Source organism: Prunus persica, chromosome G8, assembly GCF_000346465.2.
Source record: "Prunus persica cultivar Lovell chromosome G8, Prunus_persica_NCBIv2, whole genome shotgun sequence".
Classification (NCBI taxonomy): domain Eukaryota; kingdom Viridiplantae; phylum Streptophyta; class Magnoliopsida; order Rosales; family Rosaceae; genus Prunus; species Prunus persica.
This window is the reverse complement of record NC_034016.1, coordinates 10982069-10997334: the sequence shown is the minus strand read 5'-3', so window position 1 is coordinate 10997334 and position 15266 is coordinate 10982069. Positions and strand designations below refer to the sequence as shown.

The following is a 15266-nucleotide window of genomic DNA, read 5'->3' as shown; positions in this document are numbered from 1 at the left end:
ATATACTATAAGAGGGCAATGGATGGCTTAAGTGATTTTCCGGTAGCTCGACAAAGGTTCTGTTAAATATTAGAACAGTCTACCAAGAGGAAAAACAAGGGGGAGAAGGATGAACTGAGCACGAAATTGCTGGGTTTTGGAGGTAATAGAAGAAGCTTGCTCTCTGGATGTGGTTGTTCCTTTGTTGGGTAGAAGAGGCCTTATTTATAGCCGCTGGAAGCTATTCTTTTCTAAGAAACCCTAATGGTTTCTATCCAATTTGGCCAAACTTTTCCCTTTCTTTCTTCTCCCTTCCTTTGACTTATCTTATAATGGTAAAAATCCCCTCTGCCCAATCTCACAAAATCAGGGATTTTTGGAAGCTCAATTCTCTTCCTGCAGCTACCTCAGTAGAGAACTCATATTCTCAGCCATCCCCTTTTCTTTCTTTCCTTCCTTCTTTCATGGCCAGATCTGATGAAGGAAAGAAATGGGTATACATGCTGGTTCGAAGGGTGCCCCTCTTCTTGGCAGCCTACGCGCTAAAATCCCATAGTCCTTTGAATGCCTTTGCTTGAAATTCGTTCCCCCCCTCCCCCCCAAAATTGTGCTGGAGCTTCCCAGCAACTCTGCATACGTGGACATCCTTACTGAATACGTGGCTTTTGTTTTTCAGCCAAGTGCTGAGGCTTTTGCAGGTCTTTATTTTAGTTACATGGGCCTTCTAGGACAATGAGTTAGTTTATCAAATAAATGGGCTAACCTCACAGGTGTTGGGCTAATTTCTCTAGGATATTGGGCTACTTTCTCTCTCTCTCTCTCTCTTTTATGCTCACCCACATGTTTGGGCTCAAGAAACGGGCTTGAGTTTCGAGGCTCCCAAGCAACCCGAGACTCCCATTTCTTGGCCCCTCAATGGGCCTCATGACAACTTGTTACCATCTATACCACAACCCACTCAAGCAAGCCCCGAACATTTGAGTGGCTTGGGCCCACTTAAGCTTATAGCAAGGTCAGGTGGGAAATAATCATCTCCCGCTTGGCATGGCATGCTTTTTATTATGATGCTTGACGGGATAATTAGCATGGATTTGTAGAGCTAGTGCATTTTATAATCTTAATCTCAATTCCTAGCATGACAGATTATTTATTTGGCATGGCACGTAGAGTGTGACTCGTGCATGGCGGACTTTTGCGTGCTCCAAATTGGGTCTTTTCTCAATAGTGTGTCGTATTTGGCTGAGAATTTATTCGGGCCCAACCTTTTATTTTTTGGGCCTAACCTTTGATTTTTTGGTCCTCAACAAGTTGCATTGTTTCATATGTGAAAAGTTGCATTGTTTCATAGAAATTGAAACATTGCACTTCTTGGCTTAAGTTGCATTGTTTCATAGTAATTGAAACATTACACTTCTTGGCTTATGGTTGCAACATGAAAGTACACATCTGTTGATATTTTTCAGTCACATCTTTTCTGAACAGAGGCCTTGTTGCCTATAAATAGAAAAGTAACCACAACATTTCATTCATCCAATTATCATCCAACAATGTAGTTTTTAGAGCATTCATAGCATTATATTTTCATAAATATAGTGAGTTAGTGAGAGAGAATTCATACACAAGTTTGAGTTTGCTTTTCTTGGGGATTGTAGTGCTACTTCAACAGGAAGTCGATTGTTGTATCTTGGGAGATGTTTGCCAAGCAAATCCTAAAAGCACTTGTGAGGAGGCAATTTCGTCTTAAGGAGATAGAACCAACTTCTAGACTCGATCATCTATAAAGTATTCTTAACATTTTCTTTGTCGTTATTTTCTTGTATTTATTTCGAATTTATAGTGAAGTTTTATTTTCGAAATTCCGTAAATATAACAATTATCTTTATATTTTACCAACATTTTTTGGTACTTTTATGTAACCGTAAATCTGTTTCTGAAACTTTTGTGTGTGGTTCATGTGTAATTGCAAAGTTGGAGTCATAGTAAAGATGTTATTCTTAAGATAATGGCTGAGAATATGCTGAAGAAATATGAAAAATATTAGGGAAGCTAAAAGAAAATTAACATGTATTTGTTTGTTGCTGTTTTACTTGATCCTTGTTACAAGAAACGTTATTCGCAGTATTATTTTTCTTTGTTATGTGGTGAAGATAAAGCTAGTGAGGTGACAAGTAAAGTGAGAAGCAAGTTGAATGAATTATATGATCAATATAAATTGCTTTACAATGAAAATGCTGCATATAAGGATGAGACTCATAATCCAAGTGAGATGGAGATTGATAGTAATGAAGTAGATTTTGCTACTGCTTTCACTATTGGGTTCATGAAACTTGTGGAGAAACCTGATGGTGAAGAGTCTAAAACAGAAGTTGACAGGTACTTAATTGAAACATGTGAGAATCCAAAAAAATGAGAACTTTGATCTCCTGGGTTGGTGGAAGATGAATTCTGAAAAATATAAGATTTTGTCTTATATTGCATGAGATGTGTTGCCAATACCTATCTCTACTGTAGTATCTTAATCAACATTTAGTACTGGTGGTCGCATTCTAGATCTCTTTAGGAGTTCATTATCCTCGAGAACAGTGGAGGCACTCATTTGCACTCAAAATTGGTTACATTCTTCACCAAAAACCGATGTTCTTAAGGTTGTAGATGAAATGGAAGAAATTGCATCAGGTAAATATTATTTTAAGATAAGTTTCATAGTTGAAATTAATTAGTACTATTTTTGTTATATTTATATTAATATGGTATTTTCTTTTTTTTGTAGAAATTTTGGGTCCTACATCAAAACTTACTTTGAATGAAACTTGATGTGGAATATGGTTGCATGCTCTGTACGTAAGTTTGTATCATTCTTTCTATCTAATATTGTCATATACATATTTGTTGATTGTAGGAAATAATATAAGGATAAGAAAGAAATTAAAAGATTGTTGGACCTGGAACCTTGAAGAGTTATCTAAGTTTTTATCTTGACTTTAGTTTAGTGTTTCTTTTTTTAAGGAATGGATGTAACTTGAACTCTAAATGTCGAACTTTGTGTTGTAATTTATTTATGCCTATTTAGTACATACTTAATGGTATTACTTAATGGTATTTTCTATCGAATTGAATTCTATACGATTATATTTGTGATTATCATATTTTCATACAAACCGATCATCCAATCCAATGTACTTGGATTGGATTGGATTGGATTGGATTGGATCCAAACATCCGAACACATTGGATTGTAAAATCTCAAATCTAATATTAAAAAAAAAATGGATTGGATTGGATTAGATTGATCAAAATTCATTGGTTTCGAACCGATGTACACCCCTAGGTAGCAGTTCCAATTTTAAGCTATACTGATGATGTCGGTAGGTACGTCGGAGGGTGGAATCGGGTCGGTAACCGAACCGATTCCACCACTAGTTTTACCATACTTGTTTATCGGACAGAAAGTAGTTTGAAGCTTGCTAGTATGGGCGATACAAAGAGTCTCGAGTCCAATGGCACAAATGGGGTTGAGACTTTAGGTGATGACTTAGTGGTGCCGAAGGTTGCAAAATGAGTCATATTATTCATTTACGCATTCTAATGCCAAAAAGTCTCTAACTCTATCATTTAAAAATTATTCACTAATCAGTAACTTTGCATTTAAAAATCTTATGATCTATAGGTAAATTTCACTTCAATTCATAAATTTAGCCACTTTTTGGATTAGGAAATGAGGCAACTTAAATTATGTCATGAATATTTTTTTTAGAACAAGCAATAATAGTTTATTAGATCAACTGAAAAAGTACAAAGAGAGCCATCCAAGTAGCAATACAACGGATATGGGTAAAACTTCTCCAGTGATCTGAGCCAGTTGAAGAACTAAAACAATCTGAAGAGAATAAATTGCAAAGATAACTTGTCTAAAACCCTTATAGTTGTCCCAGATCAAGTCAATTACATCAAAGACAAAATAATTTTTATTTGACAGAAATGAGACAACTTAAGTGTTATTAAATAGGGTAATTTTCACTTTACCATGGTAAAGTTTACCGAAGTTTAGAGTTCGACACATCAAATTTTTTCGTCTTAGTCACACACATAATATTTATTTTCATACCAATTTAATACGTCCGTTAGTTATTCTGTTAGAACCACCGTTAAAAGCTGATGTGGTGGTACAACTCACAAGTTTAGTATAAAGTGGCCCAAGTGGGCCCCAAACTAAATAAATAAAATAACATTATTTAATAAATGAAAAAAAAACTTAAAAAATAAATAAAAATCCATCTCCAACTCATCTTCTTCCCCAAATCTAGCGCAACCATTGTTGTTGTTCTTGGAGCAACTTCACTCGCATAAATTGCTGAGGAAGAGGACCCATAAAAGAAAAAATGATTGAAATTTACAAAGGGAGAGAGAGGCTTCGACTTAGCTCAACTCCATGAATGACGCATTTTGGGAAGCCCATTTCGGAGCTAGGCCTCGACTCGCTGAACGATCGCTTCTGTAACTCCCTCAGTTGCAAAGTCTACAAGCCCAGTTTTCGAGAACTCGATCTAGGTTCACTTGTAGCCATTGCAAGTCCTCTTCTTGGGCTCTCCTTATTAGGAGTGGAAGCAGAGTCCTTAGGGATGCAAGCGGCGGCTGCCTTACTGTCCTTGTCCTCTCCCTCTCTTCCTCTCTCTCACCCTTTGTTTTTCTCTCTACCCAGAACACCTCCAGCCCCGCCCGAGACCCAGCCAGAAACCCTCTCTCTCTTCTCTGCCAATTCAAAAATTGAAGAGAAAATTCGAACATAGCAAAAATGTTAATTTTTATATTAAAAAAAAAGCTTTCAAATATAGCAAAAATCTCACTTAAATAGGCTCAAATGCTTTGAAACTAAAACTCATATAAACCTAAAAATGCAAAAGAAGTGTCCAATGAAATTAACTTATGGCTCATTTGATAACCATTTCAATTTTCAAAAATCATTTTTCATTTTTCAAAAATTAAAAATTGAAAACTTGTTTGGTAACTAATTTCAGTTTTCAAAAAAAGTGAAAATTTAAAAATGAACAAAAGTTGTTCGGTAACTATTTAAGTTTTCAGTTTTATATGAAACTAGGAAATGAAACTTTTGGAGTCAATTTGTGAATTTCAGATCATAGAATGAAAGTACATGTTACAAAAAGTTCTTACTATTTTTTAGCGAAATTTTATTTTTTTGGGATTAGGATATTTTTTTTGTGAATTTTGGATACGAAGGTCCAGAGCCTTGAACCGGGTTCGTAACCAAACGCAAGAATAGAGCGGTCAGGTCCAAGTTCGAAGGTCCCAAATAATGAGTATTCATATTTCATGTGCGGTGATGCAAAATTAATTAATGAAATAAGAGCCAAAAAAATGAAAACAATAATTGAAGACTGAAAACACTTTAAAGTTGTTTTAAAAAATAAGGGTGATTTTGAAAACTAGATTTCACTTTTTTAAAAAAAAAAAACTGAAAACAAAATTTGTTACCGAACATGTTTTCAATTTTCAATTTTTTTAAAAAAAATAAAGAAAAAGAAATGGTTGTCAAACAACCCCTTAGAATCATGGGTCGATTGATATATTGCTATATGTCAAATATTTGGATCGGCACATACATAAAACCATTTAAATCCTTTGCTTTGTGGTTCAAAGAGGGAGGCACAATATGTCATACAAATCCATAAGATTGGTCTACACAACCATTCGGGCCCCAATGTTTGGGACAATGTTCTAGAACCTTTGTTTGAGCAAATTTCCACACGGAAAATATTCACGTGTAGATTCTTCACCCTTCGAGCATCCTTCTCTCTCTTTTTCCTCAATCCCTACGAAAAAGACCGAAGCAAATAGACCACACCTTGGGTGTGTTATCCAAAGGCCCTCTGATACCTAAGTCAGTTAAATATTCTTGAAAAAGATATTGAGATAACGGAAAGGATGGAGATCCTCTCTCATGGGAAGAGCCGGATGGTTGGAGCCATGTGTGAGAATGGCCACAGCCATGAAGAAAGGAGTGGCGTGAGACAAAGGGCGTTTCAAGGGTAGAAATCATATTACCTCATATGTGTGATGTGGCCATGTATTTATAGATTCCTTGTAGGCTAGGGTTTGAAGAATAATCCTTATTTGGTCAGGATTATTCTTACCCATAAATAGGATATTGGAATTAATCAAGGAGATTTGATGGAAATCTCATCCTTGGTTGGGGGAGATATTCACATATTAAATCCAAGATAATTTCCATAATTAAATAGGATTTAAGTAGGGTAATCAGTTTTCCTAAAGAATATTCCTTTTTCACATGTCGTCCATCTATTAGTTGTCAAAATATGTGTTCCCAACTTCTGCATGGCACTTACGTGGAATGCAGGATATGAGAAATATTTATCAGTCTTTCCAACTGCATATGGGCTTCCTTCTGAAGGTCGAGCTCCTTTTCTAAGTTGGGTTCCTAACGGGATGAGGTTTTTGAGATTCATTCATGGTGCAGGGGCCAATCATGGAATTGACTGAGCAGCTATGATGTGTTTAGGTTAGCTTGGACTGGGTGGTTGTTGAGCTGGCCAACTGGTGCAATGTCTTGTTATGGTATGTCTCAAACTGCTGATATGCTTTACCCACATATCCAAAGCTTTGTTATATGTGAGTTCTTGTCACCAACTGACTTCTATCTTCTGCTTGAGGTGAGCAGATGCCGTCATGAACACAGAACTTAGGCACGTCAGCTGCTCACTAATATTTTTGAACTTCTGGATCTATTGATTGCCTGTTCTTTGTTAAAGTCTGGCTAGTTGGTCACTTTTGCTATGAAAACTTTAGTTATTTCTTTAACTTCAATTTGTGTTAAGTCTTGTGAACTTCTTGAATGACCTGTTGACGCCTTGGTTGCTTTTAGATGATGGTATGTTTGGCTTGTGTCTCCTGGAGAATGCTTCATTATAGTTGTCTTGCGTTTCCCTGAAGATGCTTTTGGACAACGGTCTGTTTGACCTGCATCTCTTGGAGGATGCTTTATTTATAATTGTCATGCATCTCTTTGAGGTCGCTTTTGGACAACAGTCTATTTGACATGCGTTTCCCGGATGGCCCTTTATTTGTAATTGCCTTCCATCTCCTTGAGGACGCTTTTGGACAGCGGTATGTTTGACATGCGTCTCCCGAAGGATGCTTTATTTGTAATTGTCATGCATCTCCTTGAGGACTATGTTGCATGGACACGGTAGTGAGCTGAAGTGTCGGCGTGTCCGACACTTGGACACTCGGACAAGGCGCGAATACGCCTCTGACATGCCTTGGACACGGGTCAACGCCTTGGACACAGTCAAGAGACTTCCGACACGGCAAACTCATGGTCAAGACGCGGCGGGGAATTTTTGAAAGGTTGCAGAGAAAGCGTTGTGTGACTGGCAAAGCGAGGCCATTGCCTGGAAGCTCCAACAATCATCTTGATGATGAGGTCCTCCTACGTAGTGCACCGCTCAATTAGCATATGAAAACTTGCAAAGGCAGTGTAAATGGAGGTTGCGGCGTTGCTTTGCGAATGAAAAAGATATCTTGATAGTGATACCCTATCTTGACTTTGCCCAAACAGGGTCGTTTTTGAATACTAAATAAAGAAACGAAAAAGAGTGAAAGTCATTGGTGATAAAGAAAATTGCCTCAAGTGGGCCCACTACCCAACCATAAACTACACCTAGGGATGGCAACGGGCCGGTTAGGGGCCGGGTATGGCAATACCATCCCCGTCCCCGCTCCCCATCCCCGTCCCCGTCCCCGCCCCAATCCCCGGTTTAGGCTTTTCGGGGAATCCCCGTCCCCGTCCCCGTCGGGGAAGTGTCTCCCATACCCGCCCCAATCCCCGGTTTTTAATAAGATATTTCTTGTTAAAATAATTTCTCAATCCAAATATTTAGAAACTTTTTCAGTAAGCACAATAAATCCTTCTAGTCTTAAATTAGAAAACCAATCCTAAAGAAATATTAACAATATCCTGTTATCAAATAAAACTTCACAATTTCAATGAACTCTCCTACGCTCCATCATTCATAGCTTTAATCAAAAAACAAAGATATGTTCTCTGTTTCAATGGTAGACTCCTACAAAAGAAAAAATAAATAATAAGATAAAACATTACAATTATTTAAAAGAAAATGAGAAACTGGCCAATATAAGAAAAATCTATTTAAAAAATTAAAGAGACCTATTAAATATAAGAATGTTACCTCTTCCTCATTATTATCAACTTCTTCATCTTGAACGGTAACTCTTCTAGCTTCCTTCTCATTAGGGCTTGAAGCTAACAGTATAAATAAAAAAAAAATATTAGAAAACAACAATAAAATGTTTTACTTAATATGAAAAATATAAGCATAAAAATATTTCAATACCTCTTATCTCACTCCATAACCAATCGCGAGCGCACATCAATGCCTCTACTGTGTTTGAATGAAGCCGGCTACGATGAGGGCTTATAATCCTTCCACTAGTACTAAAGCAAGACTCTGAAGCAACTGTGGATACAGGAATGGCCAAAATATCTCTAGCAATATCATGCAAAGTAGGATATTTGATCCCATTTGATTTCCACCAACATAATATATCAAAATCATCATCATCATTCCTAGGTAAAAGAGACTCTTCTAGATAATGATCCAACTCAGATTTAACATGTCCATGGGTAGTGGAGTGAGAAACAAACACATCTAATTGCTTTACCAAATCAAGTTTAGGCATAGATGGTCTAGATGACGAAGTAGGAATCAAAGATTCAGATTGCACCTGTTGACTTTGTTGAGATCTTGACTGATACTCCTTGACCAAGTCATAGAGAATATCTTTATATTTCTTAATCTCTTGAGCTGCGTTGTTTGAATATATTAGAGGGCATAAAAATTCAATTTGTTTCATCTTATACCTTGGATCCAAAATACTTGCAACTCCCATCAAACCATGCACTGTATCCCAATACTTCTCAAACTTTGTTTGCATATGTAATGCCATTGCTTGCACCTCTTCTTGTTCAGAACTAAGCCAATCATAAATTGCTAATCTAATAGCACAAATATTCTTAAAGTAAAGATTGGCAGTAGGATACTTGGTCCCTGAAAAAAGAACAGTCACATCATAAAACATGGCCAACTTATCAACAAGCTCCTTTGTCTTTGCCCAATCACTTTCACTAGGCACTTCTTTGTACAATGGCTCACGGTGCTTCAAACGAGGAAAAACATCTTTGTATATCATTGCAGTCTTAAGCATGGAATATGTAGAGTTCCATCTAGTCTTACAATCAAGTTCTAACATTTTAGAGGTTGGAACTCTCAATTGCCTGGCCGCTTCAAGAAATTTCTCCTCTCTTTTTTGGGTTCCTAGCCAAAATGCAACACTGTACCTAATTTTCTCAATACTTTTTTTAATCACCTCTAAGCCATCTCTCACTATCAAATTCAAAATATGAGCACAACACCGCATGTGGAATAAACGTCCATCTAACATAAGTGAACTCGAGCAAATCTTATCTAACACTATCGCAATCATGGAATCATTTGTAGAACAATTATCTACAGTTAAGGTAGACAACTTACGGTCAAGATTCCATTCGAACATGCATTCCAATAAAGCATCAGCAAGTACCTCCGCCGTGTGTGGACATGGAACATATATAAACCTATAGTAAAACCCAAATAAGTCACAATCTAATTATTTTTTTTAAAAAAATAGGATTAATAATTCAAATAAGAAAAGTATATTACTTTTACCTTATTAGTCGGCTTTGTAAATTCCATGCATCATCAATGAAATGTGATGTGATAGTCATGAATCCTCTCTTTTGATTATTCGATGTCCACATATCCGTTGTAATGGCAATTCTACTTCTGTTGGTGTCCAACAACTTCATTGTTTTCTCCCTCTCAACTTCAAAAACCTTAAATATGTCCTTCTTGATTGTGTTTCGAGAACACACCTTAAATAATGGTTGCAAAGCATTGGAATACATCTTGAATCCAATATGATCAACTATGGATAATGGATACTCATGAAGAATAATCATATTTGCAAGTGCCTTCCTGGCATGGTCGTGGTCAAAATTATAAGTGCCAAGTTTGACACTCCCATCACTCAACTTTGTAGGATTCAACATTGATTGATCTATGGTTCTTTGTCTTTTATAAAGACAAGACTTTACATGATCAAGTAAATGTCTAGTCCCATTCTTGCTACTTGCGCCTAAGATATTCTTACAATGAATGCACACAGCTTTTATTTGACCTCGAATTTCTTTCTTTTCAAAATGTTCCCAAGCAGGAGATCTACCTTTCCTTTTATTCATAGCAGCTTGAGTTGAAATTGTGGCTTCTGTGTCGTTATTTTCAGTTACTGCAGGATTGCTATCATTTTCATTTGGTGTAGGGTTGTTATCCTCCTCAATTTGGGTTTCAGGAACTTGAGTCTCTTCATTGTCGTCACTCATCTAGGAAAAAAAAAAATTATAAAGACTGATACATCAATTGGAAGGTAAAATATCAAACAACAAGAAAAGAATTAGTCATGACAAAAAATATATTCTCAAAAGGAAAAGAATAAAGAATGCATATAAAAAAAAAGGTATAGCTTTTATTAGAACAAAGCATGCATATCAGACAAAGAATAGCTTTTATCAAATCAAAACATGCATAGGCCTTGCAGTCGAAACAACAATCACTTTGTTTCAACTATTGTCTATTGTCCTAAACCCCTTCACCGCTACAAGACAGCCGTCATTTGATTTGCCTTTGTACACACTACCGTAACCCCCTTGTCCTATTTTTTCTTTGAAGGAGTTGGTCGCTTTCTGGACCTCCAAATAGCTTATACCTTATAACTTGAAGTGGCTTATAGTTCATGAGAAAGGCCTCAACAGTTTGACGATCTTGGCTTTGATTCTTCCAGAAGAAGATATATCTCTAGGATATATAAACTCTAGTATTCCTGACTTATTCACAGAGAGTTTGGCCCGCAAAAAATCTAAAGAATATAAACTAAAACAATATAAAATTATCAAATCAAAACAGCTTTTGTGGTGTTAAAGCTGTAAAACAATATAAAATTATCAAATCAAAACAGCTTTTGTGGTGTTAATTGCTTATAGACAATATAGTAAACAATATAAAAATTGTCAAAGAGAGAGAACCTTATTGCTGACAGTAAACTTGATGTGCAGTACTTGCTCATAGAATTTGAGAAGATAGCAGCCGTGTAGGAGGAAGGAATAAGGAGCGACAGACAGATAGCGACTCTCTAGGTTAATTTTGTTTATTATATTATATTAATATATATATTAATTATAAATAAATATATTACTTATCGGGCCGGGTTCGGGGATGGGGATGACAATCCCATCCCCGGCCCATCCCCGGTTGGGGATTTTGCAAATTCGGGGATCCCCGTACCCGGCCCCGATTTCCCCCCGAAAACTCCCCCCGTTAGGGCCGAGGACCCGACGGAGACCCGACCCGACGGGTATTATTGCCATCCCTAACTACACCCCCATCCTAATTAAATCCAAAATATTACCCAATATAATAGACGATTATCCAACAAAACAAAATAAAATTTGTCCTATACCCACCCAGCCAACAAAACATATATATATAATTAATATGTTAATTTTATAATAATTCATATCAACTTCATTAAAAAAAAAAACTATATTTGGAAAGGGTTAGAAAGGTTGGATTACATCATATATATATAGTTAGTGGCGGATCTAGGAATTTTTCAACGGAGGTGCAATTTTTAAAAGCTAAGAGCTCAAAACCCAAAAACAAAACAAAAAACCAAAAACAAAAACAAAAAAAAAAAAGGACAACTAAACATTCTTATAATTTAAACAATACTAATGTTATTCATAATTAATTAAAATAATAACATTACAATTAATCTACAATTGTTGCTGTCGAGGTTTCATATCATGAAAACGTCGCATTATATTTGCATTACTAATACAAGAAAAAACATATATCTCAATGTAAACAACCAAGCTATCACTCAACCATGGATTCCCCATTTTGTTACGCAATGGTGTTTTCACAATATTCATAGTTGAAAAAGCTCTCCCAACCGAAGCAGTTGCAACGGGTAAAACTAAAGCTAATGTAAGAAGTAAATACACATAGTTGTATATTCTATTCCTTCCTGTATTCACCAATTTTTCTGCTAGATCAGTAATTCCGTTTAATGATGAAAACTCTGTGATGCTCTGCATATCAACAATATAAAGCCCAAGTTGATCTTCAAGTTTCATGAGGTCTCGGTCATTAAATTCTTGAGGGTAAAATTTAGCAAAACAAAGTATTTTCTGTTTGTCAAAAGCTGCAAAATTATAAGTCGGACTCAAACATGCCATACAAAGAAGCAATTCAGTATTTACCTTAGTGAAGCGATTATTCAATTTCACTAGTTGCTTATCAATGATAGTAAGAAATAAGTTCACACGATAATAATGGCGGTTTGTGATTTTCTGAGCTTTACGTCTTGATCTACCTTGTGGTACAAATAAATCATCTATGTTAGGAACGTCAATATCATTTTTACCACAAAATATTGATACTTCCTTGAACAAATCATCAAAGTCATCATGCCTCACGGATTGTAGCTTTTGCTTACATCTTTGGACCAACATCATCACATTCACAATATCTTGATCTTTCTTTTGTAATGCCTTTGACAAATCATTTGTGATTCCCAATATAAATCTCATCAAATATAAGTGAAACACAAAGTCAAAATTTTGTATTTCTTTCAACAACATATTTGCTTCACCTAAATTATCTTGGTTGACATCATCAACAATCCATTCAAGCACCTTCACCACGGGATGAAACATAATATTAATACTAAGTAAAGTATCATAATGTGAGTTCCAACGTGTGTCACAAGGATGTTTAAGAGTAGTCTCTTGATTTAACCCTCGCCCTATTTCAAGATCATCAATTTCAAGAGTTTCCATAATATCTTTTTGTTATTGCTCTCTAAGCGCATCAGAACTCTTACTCGATGCTTCAATAATATTAACGACACTACTAGCCGTTGTGAAGAAAGTAGCAATGTTTTCATTTCCCTTTGCCACGGCTACAAGAGCTAGTTGTAGTTGATGTGCAAAACAATGGACATAATATGTTTGAGGATATTCTCTCAAAATCTGTGTTTTAAGACCATTGAGCTCACCTCTCATATTACTAGCGCCATCATACCCCTGTCATCGTAGCCTGGACATGCTCAAATTTGTTGAAGAAATCAACTGCTCAATTGCCTCTTTCAATTTGCTACTAGTCGTATCAGAGACATATTGGACACCCACAAACCTTTCAATTACTTGCCCTTTTTTGTTCACATAACGCAACACCACTACCATTTGCTCTCTTATTGAAACATCATGTGATTCATCTACCAATATAGAAAAGAATGCATCGTCCATATCACTAATAATTGCATCAATGGTTTCAGCGGCACAAGAATTGATAAGATCTTTTTGAATTGTAGGAGCAATATACTTGAGATTCCTTGGAGCGTTTTCAAACACAACGGCACAAACTTTCTCACCATGATCGACAAGAAATTGCAAAAGCTCCACATAATTACCCTTATTGCTAGATGTTTCACTTTCATCATGGTCACGAAAAGGAAGACCTTGTCGCAATAAATATCTAGTGCAATCAAGTGTGGCAGTTAATAGAATACGACAATTAATACGAGCTTGGTCTGTCTGCTTGATCACAATGGTTTCAACGTGTTGCTTCTGATTCATTAAATCTGTACAATGTTGTGTAGCTTTATTGTGAAGACTTCCAACTTGTCCAACATGGTCCCAAAAACTGTCGGGTCCCTTCCTCCAATTTTTAAACCCTTTCTCAGTGAAGACATGGCTTCCAGCCTTTCCTTGTTTATCAAAGTCACATTTAAAAAGATAACAATGAAGATAAAATGCAGCATCTTTCTCTTTACTATACTCCAACCAAACAAATGAATCAAACCGTTTCACAAGAAAGCGTCGATTACTCTCCCCGAACTCAGTGACTTGCGAACATTTTGGACTACCCGAATTATTCAAAGGAGGATGTGAAGTAGGCGGATTATTTGAAGGTTGATTTGAACTAGCTGGATTATTTGAAGGAGGGTTGGAACTAGCTGGATTATTTGAGGGAGGATTTGAACTACTCGGATTATTTGAAGGAGGATTTAAACTCTTTCTCTGAAAGTACCGTTCCATTACTCAAGAAGAAGAAAAAACGTAGGATTCTTGTGATGCATACCCAATTGAATAAACTGGTCTTTTATATAGAGAATTCCAATCCCAATTAAATAAGGAATTCCCAAAACCCAATTGAATAAAGATAACTCTCACTTAAAACTCAATTAAGTAAGGAATTATAAAAAATGGAAACCCAATTAAGTAATGAATAATATAAATTAAAAAGCCCAATAGAATGGCCCAGCAGCACAGCAGTTTCCTTATATTTTTACATTTAAAAAAAAAAACCCTGGTCCAAAACGACGTCGTTTTGGCCAGGTTTTTAAAAATAAAATAAAAACACATCAGCGCCACTTTTAAAGCCTGGTCCAAAATGATGTTGTTTTGGCCAGGCTGTGTTAAAAAAAAAAAACAAACAAACAAGCGCGCGCATTGCGTGCATCGCACAGCGATGAACTCTCCCAGCCCGGGTGGTTTAGGCATTTCGTCGAACGGGTTCTGTGCATCTCATTTCTGAAGCAGAGGTGCAATTCCAGCGATCTTTTTGACCTACATCTCCTGGAGGACTCTTAGACGTTTACCCACCACTTATATAGAGGGTGCCTTCTTCTGCCGTCGGTTATTTTAACCCACCATTACTTGAAGGGTGCCTTCCTTTACCGAGGGTTATTTTTCTCGAAGACTTCATTGAATAAAAAATTGAATTTTCTTCGAACTAAAGTGGAGTGGAGTTAGTCATCTTGTCACATCCCGGGATCAACTCCGCCGTAGCACGATATTGTCCGCTTTGAGCCCCCCTCTCTGCCCTCACAGTTTTGTTTCTGGGAACTCACGAGCAACTTCCCAGTGGGTCACCCATCCTGGGATTACTCTAGCCCCCAACTCGCTTAACTTCGAAGTTCCTACGACTCCGAAGCCAGTGAGCTCCCAAAAAGTCTTGTGCTAGATGGATGCGGGTGTGCACATATAAGGCACATCAACCCCTCTCCGTTGGTTGATGTGGGATCTTACAATCCACCCCCCTTAAGGGCCCGACGTCCTCGTCGGCACACTC

At 36.7% G+C, this 15266-nt stretch overlaps 2 protein-coding genes across 2 annotated transcripts; both read right to left on the bottom strand.

Annotated features, from left to right (window-relative positions):
- Positions 11903–12970, bottom strand: LOC109950856. Its single transcript, XM_020571000.1, has one exon. The coding sequence runs from the start codon at positions 12968–12970 to the stop codon at positions 11903–11905; it is 1068 nt and encodes a 355-aa protein (XP_020426589.1).
- LOC109950855 lies at positions 13220–14230 on the bottom strand. The gene has a single exon (XM_020570999.1). It carries the CDS (start codon positions 14228–14230, stop codon positions 13220–13222), a length of 1011 nt encoding a protein of 336 aa, XP_020426588.1.

What these genes read in the sequence shown, in the direction of transcription:
- LOC109950856 (XM_020571000.1), bottom strand. Translation starts at nt 12,970, where the DNA reads ATGGAAACTCTTGAAATTGATGATCTTGAAATAGGGCGAGGGTTAAAT.
- LOC109950855 (XM_020570999.1), bottom strand. Translation starts at nt 14,230, where the DNA reads ATGGAACGGTACTTTCAGAGAAAGAGTTTAAATCCTCCTTCAAATAAT.